We start from the raw sequence: 22,213 nt of genomic DNA, 5'->3' as shown, positions 1-22,213 counted from the left end.
GTAGGAGGGGAAAACGAAGGTGAGACATTGTTTGAGTCTTCATATAAAAATGTTGAAAATATTCTGTGAGAGATACCGCTGATCTAACTCTGTTGACTGTGGAGGAGGCACCACAGAGTAACTCTAGATTGTTGTTTAATCTGTTTCGTAGTAATCCGTCACCATGAGTACGGACGCGGAGATGCAGATCTATGGCAAGGCTGCCTTGTACCTTCGTAAGCCTGAGAGGGAGAGGATGGAGGCACAAGCCATGCCGTTTGATTCAAAGAACGCCTGCTATGTGACAGACAAGGTGGAGCTGTACCTAAAGGGTTTGGTCACTGCCAGAGCCGATGGAAAGTGTACTGTGACAGTCACAAAACCTGACGGCAGTAAGGAGGTAAGCCTGATCTGAAAAGTATTCAAGTTCAAGTTGTGCAATTACTCTTTCTTGAAAAATCATTAACATGAATTTAAAAAATGCCTATAGGCAATATGAAATCAGTAACAAAAGATAGATGTAGAAGTATTTCTTTGTTTTTTGTAAGCAGAATATAACCTTTAAAAATGGAATGAATGGTTGATATAATTAGTCAAGAATATCCATGTGTGTCAATGGGTGATAACAGAGTAGTTGGATTAAATGGCAGTACGCATTTGAACTAAGGAGCAAAACGCATACAGTCATGTCCAGTTTGATCTGTGTGTCATGTAGATTTCTGACTGTTTCAGGAAGGAAAAGAGTTCAAAGAAGCAGACATCTATCAGATGAACCCCCCTAAGTACGACAAGATTGAGGACATGGCCATGATGACCTACCTGAATGAAGCCTCTGTGTTGTATAACCTCAAAGAGCGTTATGCAGCATGGATGATCTATGTAAGAAACCTGCATAAACACACACATACATCAACATAAGAAATACACACATACAGTACTACACATACATCAACATAAGAAATACACACATACAGTACTACACATACATGACCATAAGAAATTCACACTTCCAGTACTACACATACATGAACGATATAAACCAAAACATACCACTTCAGTAGACCAACAAGAAAACAAGTACATTTATCCGATTTTATTTCATCCCTTTCATCCAGACCTACTCTGGGCTCTTCTGTGCCACGGTGAACCCCTACAAGTGGCTCCCTGTGTACGACGAAGAGGTTGTCAACGCCTACAGAGGGAAGAAGAGGATGGAGGCTCCACCCCATATCTTCTCCGTCTCTGACAACGCCTTTCAGTTCATGATGATTGGTACGAGCTCTCATGGGTGGATGGATGGATGGATGGATGGATGGATGGATGAATGGATGGATGGATGGATGAATGGATGGATGGATGGATGAATGAATGAATGAATGGATGGATGGATGGATGGATGAATGAATGAATGAATGAATGAATGAATGGATGGATGGATGGATGGATGGATGGATGGATGGATGGATGGATGGATGGATGGATGGATGGATGGATGGATGGATGGATGGAATCTACTGTTTCTCATGTAGGTTTGAACATTTAGCCTTGAATATCGGATTTCATTTGCCTTGAATAGAAAATGTTCCCAAATGAAATTCATGATATACCCATAATGTTGCCTGAGTATAATACGCATTATGTTTTTGGGTTCCAGATAAGGAGAACCAGTCCATCCTGATTACGTAAGTTGTTTGTGCTGAGCGATTAACCAAAATGTCTGCGGGGTTTTTAAACTAGGGAAAGGGGATAGCTAGTTAGTTGTACAACTGAATGTATTCAACAGAAATGTGTCTTCCGCATTTAACCCAACCCTCTGAATAAGAGAGGTGGGGGGGGGGGCTGTCTTAATCGACATCATCGGCACCCGGGGAGCAGTTGCTGGGGGTTAACTGCCTTGTTCAAGAGCAGAACAACAGATTTTTGCACCTTGCCGGCTCGGGGATTCAAACCAGCAATCTTTCTATTACTGGCCCAATGCTCTTAACTGCTAGGCTACCTGACAATGTCAGTTCAATTGTTTGAATTCCATTTCATTCGTTTTTTTTCTGTGAGCTCAATGCACAGTTTCTCTAGAGATAAATCAGATCATGCCCAAACTGTGCGATGTAGTAGGGAGATACAGCCCTTAGCCGTGGTATATTGGCCATATACCACAAACCACCGAGGTGCATTATTGCTATTATAAACTGGTTACCAACGTAATTAGAGCAGTAAAAAGAGTAGTTTTGTCATACACATGGTATACAGTCTGACATACCACGGCTGCCAGCCAATCAGAATTCATGGCTCGAACCACCCAGTTCATAATAAGTGATATAAGTGATAAGCAGAAATGGGCATTTTGTGTTGTTACAGCATTCAACCCACATAATGCATCGTGCAATTCATGTTAAAAACAAATCTTAAAACCACCAAAAAACTAAACTGTGATATTTTTTTAAATAAACAAACTGAATCCGAACCGACCTCAAAAAGCACGTATCGCTCAGCACTAGTTGGGTCATTTGGGTTCCCCAACTGGTGGCTTGTGGGTCATTTTATTTGCCCCCTCAAGTCTCTTCTCAGAAAAAAATACATTAAATTAAATTATATATATATATATATAGAATGAGTGTACAAAACATTAGGAACACCTTCCTAATATTGAGTTGCACCCCCCTTTTGCCCTCAGAACAGACTCACTTCGTCGGGGCATGGACTCAACAAGGTGTCTAAAGCGTTCCACAAGGACGCTGGCCCCTGTTGACTCCAACGCTTCCCACAGTTGTGTCAAATTGGCTGGATTTCATTTGGGTGGTGGAACATTCTACATACACACAGGAAACTGTTGAGCATGAAAATCCCATCAGCGTTGCAGTTAACACACTCAAACTGGTGCGCCTGGCACCTACTACCATACCCCATTCAAAGGCACTTAAAGCTTTTGTCTTGCCCATTCACCTTCTGAATAGCACACATACACAATCCATGTCTCAATTGTCTCAAGGCTTAAAAATCCTTCTTTAACCCGTCTCCTCCCCTTTATCTACACTGATTGAAATGGATTTAACAGGTGACATCAATAAGGGATCATAGCTTTCACCTGGATTCACCTGGTCAGTCTATGTCATGGAAAGAGCAAGTGTTCCTACTGTGTCGTACACACAATGTATATTTTATTGAATTATCATTGTTGGACATAAAAAGCTGTAAAAATGTATAAATGGAAATCAGGCCCAAGTGATTATAATTTAGGAAATGTTTTCCAAATATTACCACGCATAAATAGAGAGACATATGTGATCATTTCCCAATGTATTCAAGGTTTGAAATTATTATGTTTTTGTTAAATCTGTTTGGGCTTCTTGCAGTCAACTTGCAGTGTACAAATGATTTTCATTTATGTTCCGCCCCCCCCTCAGAAAAAACAACCACATCTGCTTTAATGTATTTGGGATTATTTGGGATTAGGCTGTGTGCAATAATACATCAATGAGTGGGGATATTTGTTAATTATTTACTTCTCTTAGAAAACAGGTCAACAGTGTATTTCTCAACGCTATTTCTTAGTGAAAGCCAATCTGACACCATCTGTGACTAAAAGCCCTCTTTCTCTGTCACAATAACCAGTGGAGAATCCGGTGCAGGAAAGACTGTCAACACCAAGCGTGTCATCCAGTACTTCGCCACCATCGCAGTATCTGGTGCCAAGAAGGAAGCAGACCCCAGCAAAATGCAGGTAGGTTTTGCCTTTTTAACACATTTCATTTTGGTGGGCTGTGTAAACGTTTTTTTCCAGCGGTGAATCCTTTTTCAAGAAAGGGTTAACCAGTTTCTAAGCAACTTGTGTTTGTCTCAATCAGGGGTCTCTTGAGGATCAGATCATTGCAGCTAACCCTCTGCTGGAGTCTTATGGTAATGCCAAGACAGTGAGGAACGACAACTCGTCTCGCTTTGTAAGTTTGAAGGACATATTGTGGAAGTGACCTAGTTATAACAGTCCAACAAACTAACATTTCAAGTGGTCTATCAAAGTAAAATGTTTGAATTATTTTGGAGACATATTTCTAAACCCCATGCTCTACTACAGGGTAAATTCATCAGGATTCACTTCCAAGCAGGCAAACTGGCTAAAGCTGATATTGAGACCTGTGAGTTGGTTTTGATTGTTTCTGAATGCTTTCTTTAATTCACACAGAATATTTTAGGAGATCATATCATCAAATGTAATGTTCTCATGCGCTCGCTCTCTCTCTCTCTCTCTCTCTCTCTCTCTCTCTCTCTCTCTCTCTCTCTCTCTCTCTCTCTCTCTCTCTCTCTCTCTCTCTCTCTCTCTCTCTCTTTCTCTCTCTCTCTCTCTCTCTCTCTCTCTCTCTCTCTCTCTCTCTCTCTCTCTCTCTCTCTCTCTCTCTCTCTCTCTCTCTCTCTCTCTCTCTCTTTGTCTCTCAGACCTGCTGGAGAAGTCCAGAGTGGCTTTCCAGCTGCCCGATGAGAGAGGCTACCACATCTTCTACCAGTTGATGACAGGCCACAAACCTGAGCTAGTTGGTAAGGCAAAGTAGAGGTTGATGTGAAATTATTCACACCTCCATCTGTGGAACTTATTAAAAAATGAATAATCATAGTCCATCTATTAATATTATTACAATGAGTACATCCAAGATAACAAGGCATCTAGACATGGGCCAGGTCTTAATATATCTTTCATGGGAAAGACCTATCAAGTGATGCACTACTCTAGGAGCTTCAGTCCAGTCATTTGATGCTATTTATTATATACTACATATAAACTCAGCAAAAAAAGAAACGTCCTCTGACTGTCAACTGCGTTTATTATGTGTAAATATTTGTATGAACAAAACAAGATTCAACAACTGAGACATAAACTGAACTAGATCTAGAGACATGTGACTAACAGAAATTGAATAATGTGTCCCTGAACAAAGGGGGGGTCAAAATAAAAAGTAACAGTCAGTATCTGGTGTGGCCACCAGCTGCATTAAGTACTGCAGTGCATCTCCTCCTCATGGACTTCACCAGATTTGACAGTTCTTGCTGTGAGATGTTACCCCACTCTTCCACCAAGTTATCTGCAAGCTCCCGGACATTTCTGGGGGGAATGGCCTTAGCCCTCACTCTCTGATCCAAAAGGTCCCAGACGTGATCAATGGGATTGCTCTTTGCTGGCCATGGCCGAACACTGACATTCCTGTCTTGCAGGAAATCAAGCACAGAACGAGCAGTATGGCTGGTGGCATTGTCATGCTGGAGGTCATGTCAGGATGAGCCTGCAGGAATGGTACCACATTAGGGAGGAGGATGTCTTCACTGTAACGTACAGCATTGAGATTGCCTGGAATGACAACAAGCTCAGTCCGATGATGCTGTGACACACCGCCCCAGACCATGACGGACCCTCCACCTCCAAATCGATCCCGCTCAAGAGCACAGGCCTCGGTGTAACGCTCATTCCTTCGAGGATAAACGCGAATCCGACCATTACACCTGGTGAGACAAAACCGCGACTCTGCAGTGAAGAGCACTTTTTGCCAGTCCTGTGTGGTCCAGCGACGGTGGGTTTGTGCCCATAGGTGACGTTGTTGCCGGTGATGTCTGGTGAGGACCTGCCTTACAACAGGCCTACAAGCCCTCAGTCCAACCTCTCTCAGCCTATTGCGGACAGTCTGAGCACTGATGGAGGGATTGTGCGTTCCTGGTGTAACTCGGGCAGTTGTTGTTGCCATCCTGTACCTGTCCCGCAGGTGTGCTGTTTGGATGTACCGATCCTGTGCAGGTGTTGTTACACGTGGTCTGCCACTGCGAGGACAATCAGCTGTCCGTCCTGTCTCCCTGTAGCGCTGTCTTAGGCGTCTCACAGTACGGACATTGCAATTTATTGCCCTGGCCACATCTGCAGTCCTCATGCCTCCTTGCAACATGCCTAAGTCACATTCACGCAGATGAGCAGGGACCCTGGGCATCTTTCTTTTGGTGTTTTTCAGAGTCAGTAGAAAGGCCTCTTTAGTGTCCTACGTTTTCATAACTGTGACCTTAATTGCCTACCGTCTGTAAGCTGTTAGTGTCATAACGACCGTTCCACAGGTGCATGTTCATTCATTGTTTATGGTTCATTGAACAAGCATGGGAAACAGTGTTTAAACCCTTTACAATGAAGATCTGTGAAGTAATTTGGATTTTTATGAATTATCTTTGAAAGACAGAGTCCTGACAAAGGGACTTTTCTTTTTTTGCTGAGTTTATCCTTGAGTCCATCTACTGAGTAAAGGAGGGAGAGATACCGTAAAGGTAGGACAGTGGAATTCTACGAGATTTAACTGAGAAGCCGTTCTCCGTTGTCCACAGAAATGACGCTCCTCACCACCAACCCCTACGACTTCCCCATGATCAGCCAGGGTCATATCACTGTGCCCAGCATCAACGACAAGGAAGAGCTGGATGCCACAGACGTGAGTTATACAAAGGGTTAACCAAACTCTAGACATGGAACGGGTAGGAACATTGTGCAATTCTAACTTGGTGACAGCTGGGCACCTTTGAGTTAGTTAGACATGTGTCTCAAGGCACTCGTCATGCCTCCACACTTCACCTTTAGGTAAAGTAAGACATCCACAAGAGAGTGGCACTACATGTCCTGTGGAACTGTGTAAAACTGCTTTTGTGCTGCCACATAATATTGTTGGCCAAAAGTAATCATGTGGAACAGAGAAGCCAGTAAATTCTATCCATCCCGTTTGTTCTGGAGTGAGCACAGAACTGTAGTGTACTGTAACTGAGCAAACTACTGTTGAGTTCATCACTGTTGTACTTCCTCTCTAATTCCAGGAGGCCATTACAATCCTGGGCTTCACTAATGATGAGAAGATGGCCATCTACAAGCTGACAGGAGCTGTAACGCATCATGGCAACTTGAAATTCAAGCAGAAGCAGCGTGAGGAGCAGGCCGAGCCAGACGGCACAGAGGGTGAGTCCCACTCATAGATATACAACATGTAAAGCGTTAGTCCCATTCCCCAACATAGAAATAGAAACGGTAAGACAGACAGTACCACATGAGAATCAGGTAGGAGATACATGATGGAGACTAAATTCCAACCTCCAAAAATGATTTGAAACAAGGGATGAGGATGAAAATCAAAACCAATCCCACAAAACAGTTGGACAAACTATTTGTCAGTGTAACATCAGAAACAAGCGATCTTGAGTGCCTGAGTCTGTTGATGTTGGTTCTCTCTCCAGTGGCTGATAAAATCGGTTACCTGCTGGGCCTGAACTCAGCTGAGTTGCTGAAGTGTCTGTGCTACCCCAGAGTGAAGGTTGGCAACGAGTATGTGACCAAGGGACAGACTGTGGCTCAGGTAAGGTGAAACACAGCATCTACCATTTTCTGAGCACCGGAATTATTTTGGGGATGAGAACATTGTCTTTTTTTCAATAGTAGGACTAATGTTGTTTTTCCAAGCGCTTATCACCTTATCGCTAGATATGGTCAATATCTCATGTATTAATTTGAGGTATTATCTTTGCAGGTTTATAATGCAGTCATGGCTCTGGCCAAGTCCATCTATGAGAGGATGTTCTTGTGGATGGTCATCCGTATCAACGAGATGTTGGACACCAAGAATCCAAGGCAGTTCTATATCGGTGTGCTCGACATTGCCGGGTTTGAGATCTTTGATGTGAGTATGAGACCAGAACAAGACAATTAGTTGTGATTGAGAGGGATTACAGCCTTGTACGATGAAATGATCCCTTTTGAAATTCCTTCAACAGTACAACAGCATGGAGCAACTGTGCATCAACTTCACCAATGAGAAACTGCAACAGTTTTTCAACCACACCATGTTCGTCCTGGAGCAAGAGGAGTACAAGAAGGAGGGAATTGTCTGGGAATTCATTGACTTCGGCATGGACTTGGCTGCCTGCATTGAGCTTATTGAGAAGGTAAGCTGTCTGTGAGGATTATAATGGACCACAACAGCAAAGCTCATACCGAGTGATGTGTGATATATTATCACAGAGGTACAACGTATCTGACGATTGAGAACTTAATATGTCTCCATATATGTGACCCTAAAGGAATAGAATCCTATAATAGCATGTTTGCTAAAGGAATAAATGTCTCATAAATCTCTTTTCGTAAAGCCATTGGGCATCTTCTCCATCCTTGAAGAGGAGTGCATGTTCCCCAAGGCTTCAGACACTACTTTCAAGAACAAGTTGAACGACCAGCATCTTGGCAAAACCAAGGCGTTTGAGAAGCCCAAGCCTGCCAAAGGCAAGCCAGAGGCCCACTTCTCTCTCGTACACTACGCCGGCACTGTGGACTACAACATCACTGGCTGGCTGGATAAGAACAAGGACCCCCTGAACGAATCAGTTCTTCTGATGTACGGGAAGGCCTCAGTCAAACTGATGGCTACCCTGTACCCTGCTGCCCCACCTGAGGGTAAGACTAGCATCACGTATCTAGCATCACATATCTACCTCAATGACCTGGTACCTCTGCACATCGACTCGTACTGGTACCCCGTGTATCTATAGCCAAGTTATTGTTACTCATTGTGTATTTTTTCCACATGTTATTATTTTTTTCTATATGTTTCTCTCTAAATTGTAGGGAAGTCAGCATTTCACCGTTGGTCTACAACTGTTGTTGTCACAAATTAAATTGTATTCGTCTTTGAACGTATCACAATTTCTCTGGGTTATTCACTGGGTTAATTTTCTCCTACAATATGTGTTAATTTACACGATCTCATCGGTACCATTTGCATTAAGATCAGTGTGAAGATATCCCGACATGATCTGGTTTATAATTAGTGTTCTTGCTGAAGACAACACCACTCTAGATATCTTACATCTTATTATTCATCTATTTATTCTGCCCGCTCTAGGAAATGTGCTTCTCTAATTATCTCTTGCTTTTCCCCTCATTATAACAGATAAAGCCAAGAAGGGAGGCAAGAAGAAGGGTGGATCCATGCAGACTGTGTCCTCCCAGTTCAGGGTGAGCTTTTCAAATGTGTATATTCAGTCCTTCAAAAGGAGCCTTGACGATGATAAATGATTTCTGAGGAAATGGTTTGTAACCCTCTTACAGGAGAACTTACACAAGCTGATGACCAACTTGAGGAGCACTCATCCTCACTTTGTGCGCTGCCTGATCCCCAACGAGTCAAAGACTCCAGGTGTATATTGAGTTAAATAGGACATCTTATCAGTACAGTACACTAACCTTAACCATCTGAATCTTTAACCTGTTTATGAATATTAAAAGAGACTTGGTTTGTTTTACCAGGTCTGATGGAGAACTTCCTGGTTATCCACCAGCTCAGGTGTAATGGTGTTCTGGAAGGTATCAGGATCTGCAGGAAGGGCTTCCCCAGCAGAATCATCTATGCTGACTTCAAGCAGAGGTACATGCATACAAACACTAATGCACACACACACACACACACACACACACACACACACACACACACACACACACACACACACACACACACACACACACACACACACACACACACACACACACACACACACACACACACACACACACACACACACACACACACACACACACACACACACACACACACACACACACACACACAACCACAGACATTCTTGCACCAAGGGTTTTCCCATCATCAGAATAGGCTTACCTTTCACGTAATTTGTCCAACCTGTTACAACTTGATACATGTTAAAAATGTCTTCTCATTCAGGTATAAAGTACTGAATGCCAGTGTCATCCCAGAGGGCCAGTTCATGGACAACAAGAAGGCTTCTGAGAAGCTGCTTGGGTCCATTGATGTAAATCACGAGGATTATAAATTTGGACACACCAAGGTCAGTCAAATACAACCCAGCCATGGCTGACAACAAAACACAACTTCAATGATAATATAAACCCTAACCCTTCAAAATCGCTTCAGTTGGTATATCCATGATATTGTTCTTTCTTCTTCATTTAACTAATTGAAAAGGTGGAAAAAACATTGTACCTTTTTTTTCCATCATATTCAAACGTCACAAGTATAGAACAGAGAAACTCAACTCATTATCATGTGCATTGTGTTAGAGTGGTATGGCTGCAGTTATCTATATCAGTGGACATTATTCATCTACAACTGTACAATAACTAACAACTCATAAACAACCTATCCCATGGTTTGTTTGTAAGGATTATATAAGTTTATGTTGTTCAAATCAGACTAGTGGTGTTGTTCCCCTCTTTGGAGTCAACCATTTATATCTGTCACCATCTGACTGTGGTTCCATTGACCATGTTAACCTGTGTCAGGTGTTCTTCAAAGCCGGTCTGCTGGGTGTCCTGGAGGAGATGAGAGATGAGAAGCTAGCAGCTCTGGTCGGCATGGTCCAGGCTCTCAGCCGTGGATTCCTCATGAGGAGAGAGTTCTCCAAGATGATGGAGAGGAGGTGAGAAATAGTGGACATCTTGGCAAAGTTCGAAGTTTGTTACAGTAAAATCTCCTTTAGTTTCTATCTGTTAACTAACTTTGTATCTGCACAGTTCTTCCTGTGAATGTGTTTATGTAAAGATTGTACTTGTGTATAGAGTTGTTTGGTTTGTTAATCTTTGAATTAAATGGTTTTTGTTTGGTAAATATTTTAAAGTGAAAAGCCTTCCATTATCATGCCTGGTTACATTTCTCGAGCCCAATTCCTCAACTGTATACCAAAAGTGTCACAGGGCTCCAATTTGTTATTCTTTGACTCCCAGAATGTAGCTTTATTAAGCATGTCACTCACCATGCCACTCTATCCTTTCTGTCGACCAGAGAGTCCATCTTCTCCATCCAGTACAACATCCGCTCATTCATGAATGTGAAAACCTGGCCATGGATGAAGTTGTACTTCAAGATCAAGCCCCTGCTGCAGAGCGCTGAGACTGAGAAGGAGCTGGCCAACATGAAGGAGAACTATGAGAAGATGAAGACAGACCTGGCCAAGGCTCTGGCCACCAAGAAGCATTTGGAGGAGAAGTTAGTGTCCCTGGTGCAGGAGAGGGCAGACCTGGCTCTCCAAGTCGCATCTGTAAGTGACCAACAACCCTCATAAAAGCATATTTACACACATATCAATACACACACAAACACACACACGCACACACTGAAGTATGTGGCTAACTCCCACATTTTTATAGCCCATGTTAAAAATATATTTCATGAATTTATATTGATTTGCTCTGATCTCTGACTAAATGAAGTCTATATTTTGATACACAAAGTGAGGCCTCTGAGTTTTTTCTCCTGTTCTGAAACCAGGAAGGTGAGAGTCTGAACGATGCTGAGGAAAGGTGCGAGGGGCTCATCAAGAGCAAAATCCAGCTGGAGGCCAAACTCAAAGAGATGACTGAGAGGCAGGAGGATGAGGAGGAGATGAATGCTGAGTTGACTGCCAAGAAGAGGAAGCTGGAGGATGAGTGCTCTGAGCTGAAGAAGGACATTGATGACCTGGAGCTCACCCTAGCCAAAGTGGAGAAGGAGAAGCACGCCACTGAAAACAAGGTCTCGTGTTTTTACCAGAGACAGTCTAACCACCAAACAATAATCAACTCAAAATATAGCTAAACAGAAATGAAATTCAAGTCGTATTGTGGGTGCAAGAAAAATGAAAAATAGTTGATTTTCAGTTGCGGAGTACACCCCACTCTCATTGCATGTTCCCCCCTCGTTTATGAATTCCATTCAGTACACTGGCATGGTGTACACTTCTATCTAGTGTTGAATATGTGGTACAGTGCTTGTTGACACATTTCTAATATAAATGAATTGAATGCAATATATATCAAACTAAATCTCTCCTTTATGGTAAAGAGCCCAAAGACTAATTTTGTTGTGGCGGTTTTCAGGTTAAAAACCTGACAGAGGAGATGGCGTCTTTGGATGAGAGTGTTGCCAAGCTGACCAAGGAGAAGAAAGCCCTCCAAGAGGCCCACCAGCAGACACTGGACGACCTGCAGGCAGAGGAGGACAAAGTCAACACTCTGACCAAGGCCAAGACCAAGCTGGAACAGCAAGTGGACGACGTGAGAGGAGTTTGACATTTTAGCCATGATAGTATGTGAGATGATATTACCTTTAGTTGTTAAGATTTGAACAATATGTGTTTTTATCTTCTAGCTTGAGGGTTCTCTGGAGCAAGAGAAGAAGCTCCGTATGGACCTTGAGAGATCCAAGAGAAAACTGGAGGGAGATCTGAAACTGGCCCAGGAGTCCATAATGGACCTGGAGAATGACAAGCAGCAGTCTGATGAGAAAATCAAGAAGTAAACACAAACAAATGACGACAGTATCACATGCTATATTGATTAAAATAATAGTTGTTCTTGACTAATTCTTGTAATTATGAATTACCATTTGCATGTGATTCTTAACAGCAAACTGAATGGTTTGATACTCTGTCTTTACAATATTGAACCTAAACTCTGCAATCTACGTGTTTGTGATTCTTAGAAAGGAGTTTGAGACCAGCCAGCTCCTCAGCAAGGTTGAGGATGAACAGTCTCTGGGAGCTCAGTTGCAGAAGAAGATCAAGGAACTCCAGGTACAGTACAGGATCTGAGCTCCAGTACAGGAAAGCCCACACCTGAATCATTTCCTTCATTTCCTGAAAACAATTATTCTGGTAGCACACATTTTTCTTGGTGGCTTCTGATGGCTCAGTAGGAAGGAAGATTGTGCTTCTTACTGGTGCTTCTTACCATTGTAAATATGGTGGTTTTTACCGTTGTGGTTTTGGTTCCTGCATGGGAAAGTTTCTACTGAATATATTATTGGAACTGGCTTAGTATGAACACATTAAATTGTTTCAACTGCATTGTAGTGTTCATCCCCCCTGCTCCTGCCCCCTGGTCTAGGCCCGTATTGAGGAGCTGGAGGAGGAAATTGAAGCTGAGCGTGCTGCCAGGGCCAAGGTTGAGAAGCAGAGGGCCGATCTCTCCAGGGAACTTGAGGAGATCAGCGAGAGGCTGGAGGAGGCCGGAGGCGCCACTGCTGCTCAGATTGATATGAACAAGAAGCGTGAGGCTGAGTTCCAGAAGCTGCGTCGTGATCTTGAAGAGTCCACCCTGCAGCATGAGGCCACAGCCGCCGCTCTGCGCAAGAAGCAGGCCGACAGTGTGGCTGAGCTCGGGGAGCAGATCGACAACCTGCAGCGTGTCAAGCAGAAGCTGGAGAAGGAGAAGAGCGAGTACAAGATGGAGATTGATGACCTCTCCAGCAACATGGAGGCCGTCGCCAAGGCTAAGGTGAGTAGTGATGTTTTGATCAAGCAGTGTGGAGGAGGGTCATCTACATTACCATTCAAGAGAGCTGAAGGTGACAGGAGTCCCATATATAAAGTAATGATAGAACATGTTTCACTAACAGGGCAATCTGGAGAAGATGTGTCGTACTCTTGAGGACCAGCTGAGTGAGCTCAAGACTAAGAATGATGAGAATGTTCGCCAGGTCAACGACATCAGCGGACAGAGGGCCAGACTCCTGACAGAAAACGGTACCATCATCAACAATGAACAACAAACTGATGCTTTCCTTCAGTAAAACACAATAACATATATTGGGGGATAAATCCTGATAGTCCAGTCCACAATAGTTTCTAGCATAATATTCACCACATAACATTGCCCTACGATACCTAAAAATACATTTTCAATCTTAGGAGGTCAGAGACCCCATTAACGAGATTTCCCTCTATCCCTGCAGGTGAGTTTGGACGCCAGCTGGAGGAGAAGGAAGCCCTGGTGTCTCAGCTGACCAGAGGCAAACAGGCCTTCACCCAGCAGGTGGAGGAGCTGAAGAGACAGATTGAGGAGGAGGTCAAGGTAAGGGACACAAAACGGACACTACCGACCACAGAGTTTATAGCCATATAGACGGTGACTACGCCACCCTCAGAGACTTCTACTGGCATTTGTTTTACTATCTCTCTAATATCTCTTTGTCTTTCTCTTTCTCTCTCACAGGCTAAAAACGCCCTGGCCCACGGTGTCCAGTCTGCCCGCCATGACTGTGACCTCCTGAGAGAGCAGTTTGAGGAGGAGCAGGAGGCCAAGGCAGAGCTGCAACGTGGTATGTCCAAAGCAAACAGTGAGGTGGCTCAGTGGAGGACTAAGTATGAAACTGATGCCATCCAGCGCACAGAGGAGCTGGAGGAGGCCAAGTGAGTCATACGCAACAGCAAAAACACAAATATAGCGTGTGGATGGTGAGGGTCCATATATATTGTAACATTCCTTCACCCTCTGTCGTCCAACAGGAAAAAGCTGGCCCAGCGTCTGCAGGACGCTGAGGAAACCATTGAGGCGACCAACTCCAAGTGCGCATCCCTGGAGAAGACCAAGCAGAGGCTGCAGGGAGAGGTGGAGGACCTCATGATTGACGTTGAGAGAGCCAACGCAATGGCCGCCAACCTAGACAAGAAGCAGAGGAACTTTGACAAGGTGAAAATAAATAAACCTCACGCTAGGTTGACATTTTCTGTCTGCTATACGATCAGTTGTGGTATAATTGTAGCATTTTTCTGATTCAAAACTCTTCATCAATTACTAGTAATGAAAATCCCATGGATTTCCCTAGGTCCTGGCAGAGTGGAAGCAGAAGTATGAGGAGGGTCAGGCTGAGCTGGAAGGAGCTCAGAAGGAGGCTCGCTCTATGAGCACTGAACTCTTCAAGATGAAGAACTCCTACGAGGAGGCTCTGGATCATCTGGAGACTCTGAAGAGAGAGAACAAGAACCTGCAACGTGAGCATTTGTCAGCAGTTTTACGTGGCTCATGTTTGACTAGGGTTTTGAAAATGTAGGAAACTGTAACCATCAACATTTCTATTACACCATTTTAGAACGGTATAAAATAAAAATAAAACTTAACTTGTAATCGGTATTCCTTTGAACAGCCCAAGGAAGTCGGGGCAATTAGATTTGCAAGACTGTATGAAGTGATGATTAATTAATTAATTATTATGATTGAAAGTGTTTTCGTAAATTCCATCTGGAGTGCCAGAGTGCGCTCTGGGCATTCGTAAATTCAGAGTGTTGTCGTGTTGTCAGATTGTCCGTTTGTAAATTCATAGCGTTTTGCTCTCGGAGTGTTTAGAACACCGGACGCGCTCTGGCCGACGAGTAGGTTTGATCCGAGCGTTATGACCTCACAACAGCAGTCAAGCACCCAAGCTAACTGGCTAACGTTGGCTAGCTACTTCCAGACACAAATGAGAGAACACCTCACTCTGACCATTTTACTCGCCCTAACAGAGCTGGTTAGGCTGTTTTCATGTTATCCAGAGCGTTGGTGACTGTATCTGTGCTGTTGGCAACAATTTAATTACGCTTTTTTTGCAGACATTTACTGACATTGACCATATTCAAAGGGTGTTGAGCATTCATAAATTCATCAATTATGCTGTGCTCTGGCACACTCAGATGAGAGTGCTGTGAAATCGGAGTAGGTAGCCAGAGAAAATTTACGAAATCACCCTCAATGTCAGCTTCAGTGCATTGGCGATATCTACTGAAAATCTCCCAAGTCTAAACTGCTCCTGTGTTTGTGTGTGCAGAGGAGATCTCTGACCTGACTGAGCAGATCGGAGAGACTGGCAAGAGCATCCATGAGCTGGAGAAGGCCAAGAAGACCGTGGAGACAGAGAAGTCTGAGATCCAGACCGCTCTGGAGGAGGCTGAGGTACAAAGTGCCGTTGTTTGATGGGACAAGTAGTGAAACACTAGCCAGTGCCAGCTACAGTTCAATGCTCCCTGTAATGGTGTTTATTGTAGTTATATATATTTAATTCCTCGTGTTATTCACATCCAAATGTGTTGAACACAATTTACCCGACTGCTTCTCTTTGTCCAGGGAACACTGGAGCACGAGGAATCCAAGATTCTGCGTGTGCAGCTGGAGCTGAACCAGATCAAGGGTGAGGTGGACAGGAAGATCGCTGAGAAGGACGAGGAGATGGAGCAGATCAAGAGGAACAGCCAGAGGATGATTGACTCCATGCAGAGCACCCTGGACTCTGAGGTCAGGAGCAGGAATGACGCCCTGAGGGTGAAGAAGAAGATGGAGGGGGACCTGAACGAGATGGAGATTCAGCTGAGCCACTCCAACAGGCAGGCCGCTGAGGCCCAGAAACAACTGAGGAACGTCCAGGGACTGCTCAAGGTATAGCGAATGGGACATCAGGCTCAAACATCTGAACATGGGGAGGGATTTATTTATTAATCTGTAGAAAATAATAGAACAGAGGAATTGAATAGTGTTGACTAATATACTGTAGAAAGGTAGGGATATTGGGGAAATTCTTACCAATGAACAGTTCTATCACCAATCCTATCGCCTCTACCTCCACAAGTCCTAATGAACCTATGTCATGTTGAACCCCAGGATGCCCAATTGCACCTTGATGACGCTGTCCGTGTCTCAGAGGACATGAAGGAGCAGGCAGCCATGGTGGAGCGCAGGAACGGTCTGATGGTGGCTGAAATTGAGGAGCTGAGAGTTGCTCTGGAGCAGACTGAGAGAGGCCGCAAAGTGGCTGAGACTGAGCTGGTAGACGCCAGCGAGCGAGTTGGACTGCTGCACTCCCAGGTGCGGCTCTAAGCCATTTCTCATTCAACTCAACCAAGCATACCTTGTCTGCCTTGTGACTTGTAAGTTCTCTTGAGATTCAAACAAAGGGTTTTGTTTCATCCTCCAGAACACCAGCCTTCTGAACACCAAGAAGAAGCTGGAGACTGACCTGGTGCAAGTGCAGGGAGAGGTGGATGACATCGTCCAGGAGGCTAGAAACGCAGAGGAGAAGGCCAAGAAGGCCATCACTGACGTGAGTCTTTATGATCTATTGAATTACATCCACTTGATTTGTCACCAAGGGCCAATGGTAGCTGGGCTGGTTTACAACAACAAAGATCTCAGAGGGACGTTATGATTGGTGCCAGTTGGTACATAAATTAAACACACTACCATTCCAGGCGGCCATGATGGCTGAGGAGCTGAAGAAGGAGCAGGACACCAGCTCTCACCTGGAGAGGATGAAGAAGAACCTGGAGATCACAGTCAAGGACCTGCAGCACCGCCTGGATGAGGCTGAGAATCTGGCCATGAAGGGAGGCAAGAAGCAGCTCCAGAAACTGGAGTCCAGGGTGAGTTGACAGCAGGGTGGATTAGTTTGGATTGAAAGACTGATTTCTGGAAATGTATTTGATAACATACACAGGACCATTGTGTAGTGACTTTCTCTCAATAACCCACCTAGATAATGAAAAGCTGTTATCACTACAGACCCCTTCAATGAAAATTGTAAAAAGTAAATAGGAACAGACAACAATCTTGCCTCCTTGACTGAGTAGAACAATATACCTCTGTTCTACAAAATATTTGTTACGTCTGATTTCACCCCCTCAAACAAATGCCTACGTTAATTTCTTCCATACAAGGTGCGTGAGCTTGAGACTGAGGTGGAGGCTGAGCAGAGAAGAGGTGCAGATGCAGTCAAGGGAGTCCGCAAGTATGAGCGCAGAGTCAAGGAGCTCACTTACCAGGTAGGAGAAATCGCCTTCTTCAAACACTTCCCACTGGGCACACTGGTTAAATCGTTTCCACGTCATTTCAATGAAAATACGTTAAACCAACGTGAAATAGATGTTGAATTGATGCCTTTGCCCAGTGGGTTGACACAAACACAGACAGGTTTGTGTATAAAGCTACTGGACTTTGACTCTTTGATCTTGTCCCACAGACAGAGGAGGACAAGAAGAACGTTGGCAGACTTCAGGACCTGGTAGATAAGCTGCAGATGAAAGTGAAGGCCTACAAGAGACAGGCTGAGGAAGCGGTGAGCACCCTCAATTAGTCAAATACTCTGAAAGCATACATTCAAAAACATATTTCTTCCTTAGTAGACATTACAACATTTTAGTTTACGCTTTTCAAATGCCTCGCAAAGAAGGGCACTGATTGGTAAAATTAAGAAAGCTGACGCTGAGTATCCCTTTGAGCATGGTGAAGTTATTAATAAGGCTTTCAATATTGTATCAATATACCCAGTCACTACAAAGATACAGATGTCCTTCCTAACGGAGTTGCCGGAGAGGAAGGAAACCGATCAGTAATTTTATCATGAGGGCATTGGTGATTTTAAAACAGTTACAGAGTTTAAAACTTGCAGCGCCGTGTGTCATTACTGCAGATTTTAGAGAAACAACAAATGTCGGTACATATAATTCTTATATCAGCTGAAAGCTTAAATTCTTGTTAATATAACTGCACTGTCCAATTTACAGTAGCTATTACTGCGAAAAAATGCCATGCTATTGTTTGAGGAGAGCTCCTAACAACAAAACACTTTTTTTCAAAGCTATAAGGTGAAATGTGTACTTACATTCTGAAATCTTGCCCTGATTTAACCTCCCAAGGATCCCAGAGATAACATTAAGTGTTGTTTTGTTAGATAAAATAATTTTTCATATCCTGAAAAGGTCCATAGGCACGATCGATTTTGTATTTCTACTCGTTCAATTTGCAAAGAAAGGAATCTGTGAAAATCGAACCCTAAACGTTATTTCAACCAGTCAAATTTTGTTCGTATTTATCCCTCAGAGATCCTAGAACATAACCAGGCTTCACTATATCATTAGGAGTGTAGTATATCCTATAGGACACCACATTTGGTCAGAGAGTGACTCCTTCATGGCACGCCAATGACACGGGCGTCTTCACTTGATTGACTTTAACTTTGTCAAATAAGCACCAATCAGGGTCAAACAAAGCTAGCTAGATAGCCAATGAGCTGGGCTTTACAGGAGTTTACAGGAGTATTTCCTTTTGGACAACAATTGCAAGAATATGGAGAGTTATGGAAATTGGGTGTTTTGCAAATGTTGAACTTACAATATGGCTACAAATACTGGAAAAGCTAAATCAAAGTCCAAGTATACAGATTTGACAATCTTCTTGCAGAAAAATGTAATGTAAATGTAAATGTGTCCTTCACGATTTGCCCAAATGTGGCTGGGTGACTTCACAACAAATGTCATGTAGCTTGCTCATACTTCAAGTCATCAGTCTGAAACTTTGCACATACACTGCTGCCCTCTTGTGGACACCATCGGAAATACAACCAGAGTGATGGCTAGATTTAGGACCTTTCTGTTGCGTTTCAAAGACGGTGGTAGAAAGAAAATTCAAAAAAACAGGTTGGTTTTGTCTTTGTATTTTCTTCTACCAGATCTACCACATTTCCACAAACTTCAGAGTGCTTCCTTTCAAATGGTACCAAAAATATGCAAGTCCTTGCTTCAGGGCCTGAGCTACAGGCAGTTAGATTTTGGTTTGTCATTTTAGGCAAAAATTGGAAAAAAGGGAGCTATCCCGAAGAAGTTTTAATGGCTGTGGTAGGAGAACAGTGAGGATAGATCGGCAACATTGTAGTTAATCTTCTACTAACCTAAATGACAGTGAATGAAAAGGAAGTCTGTCCAGTATAAAAATATTCCAAAACATGCATCCTGTTTGCAAGAACCCACAGGGCACAGATATTTCTTGGTCTAATTTTGATTTATATTTGGTTGAGTTGTCAACTAAACGTGAATTCAACGTGAAATCAACAAAAAATGTCACCACTTCTATGAATTAAGGTAAAATCTTGGTTGAAAAAAAGACAAAAAGCCCTTACGTTGATTACTTTTTGCAAGTACAATCAGTTTTCCATGTTGAGTCAACGTCATGGCGTTTTTTTGGTTGTATAAATAATGTTGATTCAACCAGTTTTTGCCCATTGGGAAGGCACTAAAGTAATAACGCACAAAAGCGTAGTATTTTCAAGCATGGTGATGGCTGCATCATGTTATGGGTATGCTTGTCATCGGCAAGGACTGGGGAGTTTTTCAGGAAACAGCATGAGCTCGGCAAAGACAAAATCCTAGAGGAAGAACTTGGTTCAGTCTGCTTTTCACCAGACACCAGGAGATTAATTCACATTTCAGCAAGACAATAACCTAAAACACAAGGCCAAGTCTACACTGGATTTGCTTACCAGGAAGACAGGGAATGTTCCTGATTGGCCGAGTTACAGTTTTGACTTAAATCTGCTTGAAAGTCTATGGTGAGACATAAATATATCTATCTAGCAGTGATTAACATCCAAATCGACAGAGCATGAAGAATTTTTTAAGTAATAATGGGCTAATATTGAACGATCCAGGTGTGTTAAGCTCTCAGAGACTGACCCAAAAAGAATTATATTGACTCGGGTGTACTTATATATATATATATTTATATACATGTATACACATGCAAAAGTATGTGGACACCCCTTCAAATATTTCAGCCACACCCCTTGCTGACAGGTGTATAAAATAAAGCACACAGCCATGCAATCACCATAGACAAACACATTGTTCTATTTTTCATTCGTAAAAAAAAAAAATTGAATCCAGTTTGTCATTCCAGAGTATTTTATGTAAATTGTTGACAAAAAATAACATTTCAATCCATTTGAATCATAATTTGTAAGACTATAAAATGTGACGAAATCCAAGGGAGTTAGGCACTTTACGCCCCTGGAGTTAGTGGTTTGATCCCCCGTCCCACCACTCACTTTCTCTACTGTATCATCTATCTCCCTACATACTTTGCAATCCTAAATTTGTCATATAAAAATAAAAATAAAAACTTAAAATACTTATAAAAAAATCGTATTAATTTTCTACCTGAAGCTTCAAACTTTGAATGCTGATGTTGTGCTCTCCCTCTCTGTTCCTCACACAGGAGGAACAAGCCAACGGCCACATGTCTAAGTTCCGGAAGGTTCAGCATGAACTGGAGGAGGCTGAGGAGCGTGCTGACATCGCTGAGACTCAAGTCAACAAGCTCAGAGCCAAATCCCGCAGCACTGGAAAGGTACAGAGCTGCTACTAAGCCCACATCTGACAAATGCTCAGATATGACCACATCAACACCACCTATGATTCAGTCTTCAAATCAATATTGACCTTTAACACTCACTAAAATGTAGGTATTTCAGATTGCTAATAAGCACATTTCATGTAGGGCAAAAAAACAACAAGATTAAGGCTGGGCACTGAGCCTTAAATGCTGGATCCATTATACTCTTTCCAAGTGTATACACACTCATGAATACAGATTTGGAATTTTCTTTGTTTTTTTACAGGGCAAAGAAGTTGCTGAATAAACAAGAGAAGAAGTTGCTGAATTAACAAGACAAATGTCTTATATCATTTTCCTGTGTTGCATAAAATATGATTTTCATGGTGAAAATGATTGTTGATTAAAAACATGTAGGCCTACATACCCCTTGTGACGGTGGACTTATTACTCAGCAAACAGTTTTTTCATACCATAAAAATATTGTACTTTGTACCTTAAAGTATTCTGGGATTCCAACAACAAATGTCACGTATTTTGGTAAACAGATGAGTGATGGGTCTGGAGAAATGCAACCAATCTGAAATGTATAGACTGAGCTATGGATGCCTAAAATCTCAAATGAACCCTTTACACTTGGGGGGGTATTGACCTACAGTATATGGAAAGACCCAGATTGAAACATTTCACAAAATAAATAAAGAGAGAAGCATATGCATAACCATGGTAGCAATTGAAAGGGAACACTGGAGATTATGGTGAAATTCTCAGAACAAAGTTCTCAGGAAACAGACCGGATTACACATTATCACTGGTGATCAGACTACGTAAACATACTGTAAATGTGGTGGTGGAAAAATTACCCAATTGTCATACTTGACTAAAAATTAAGATACCTTCTGTGGAAGACCAGGGGGTTTGTTCAAGACGTTTACACATATCATATACAGACAGAATTGCATTAGCTCAGTTTCAAGGGTGTTTATTTAAATACTAAACAAAAAGGTCTCCTCCGGGATACTGTTCTCTGGGCTCCTGCTGTATCCAATAGAGAACAAAACCCAACTCCCTCCGTTATCTCTGGTACTACCCATAACTATACAGGAGTAACCTCTCTTCCCCAGTACCCACCCACATGTTCTGCCCAGCTGGTGAGCAATCAGCCCCTTGATTACTCACCAACCACAATCAGCCTCAATTACTTCTGGCAGGAGAGCCCGTCGAGACCTGGCACGTCCAGCAGAGGGACGTCTGTCACCAGGCCTCAATGAGTCTCCACTGGGTGCCACACTTCATAAGAAATGACTCAAATAAAATTGA

The 22,213-nt window shown here is 42.9% G+C and overlaps 1 protein-coding gene across 1 annotated transcript; it reads left to right on the top strand.

Moving 5' to 3' along the window:
• Positions 1-21,317, top strand: LOC139550126 (myosin heavy chain, fast skeletal muscle-like). Its single transcript, XM_071360771.1, has 40 exons — positions 1-19; positions 152-379; positions 712-858; positions 1,095-1,251; positions 1,634-1,661; positions 3,589-3,697; positions 3,822-3,914; positions 4,049-4,109; positions 4,408-4,506; positions 6,322-6,425; positions 6,802-6,940; positions 7,216-7,334; positions 7,506-7,655; positions 7,750-7,920; positions 8,122-8,425; positions 8,922-8,986; positions 9,080-9,167; positions 9,278-9,395; positions 9,711-9,834; positions 10,289-10,425; positions 10,788-11,043; positions 11,274-11,516; positions 11,861-12,037; positions 12,132-12,277; positions 12,465-12,555; positions 12,869-13,258; positions 13,380-13,506; positions 13,716-13,834; positions 13,976-14,172; positions 14,269-14,452; positions 14,589-14,754; positions 15,567-15,691; positions 15,863-16,171; positions 16,394-16,597; positions 16,707-16,832; positions 16,981-17,151; positions 17,446-17,550; positions 17,748-17,843; positions 20,777-20,908; positions 21,180-21,317. The coding sequence occupies exons 2-40, from the start codon at positions 164-166 to the stop codon at positions 21,198-21,200; spliced, it is 5,814 nt and encodes a 1,937-aa protein (XP_071216872.1). The 5' UTR covers positions 1-19; positions 152-163; the 3' UTR covers positions 21,201-21,317.
• Positions 21,318-22,213: the final 896 nt, after the last annotated feature.

Source organism: Salvelinus alpinus, chromosome 23 (genome assembly GCF_045679555.1).
Source record: "Salvelinus alpinus chromosome 23, SLU_Salpinus.1, whole genome shotgun sequence".
In the NCBI taxonomy this organism is placed as follows: domain Eukaryota; kingdom Metazoa; phylum Chordata; class Actinopteri; order Salmoniformes; family Salmonidae; genus Salvelinus; species Salvelinus alpinus.
The sequence above is the reverse complement of the archived record's forward strand: the minus strand, read 5'-3'. Positions and strand labels throughout refer to the sequence as shown.

Bases quoted from the DNA above. Each gene is read 5' to 3' on its own strand.
- LOC139550126 (XM_071360771.1), top strand. From the start codon at position 164: ATGAGTACGGACGCGGAGATGCAGATCTATGGCAAGGCTGCCTTGTAC. The intron at 6,941-7,215 runs GTGAGTCCCACT...TTCTCTCTCCAG, and splicing joins CGAGCCAGACGGCACAGAGG to TGGCTGATAAAATCGGTTAC. The intron at 11,517-11,860 runs GTCTCGTGTTTT...GGCGGTTTTCAG, and splicing joins AGCACGCCACTGAAAACAAG to GTTAAAAACCTGACAGAGGA.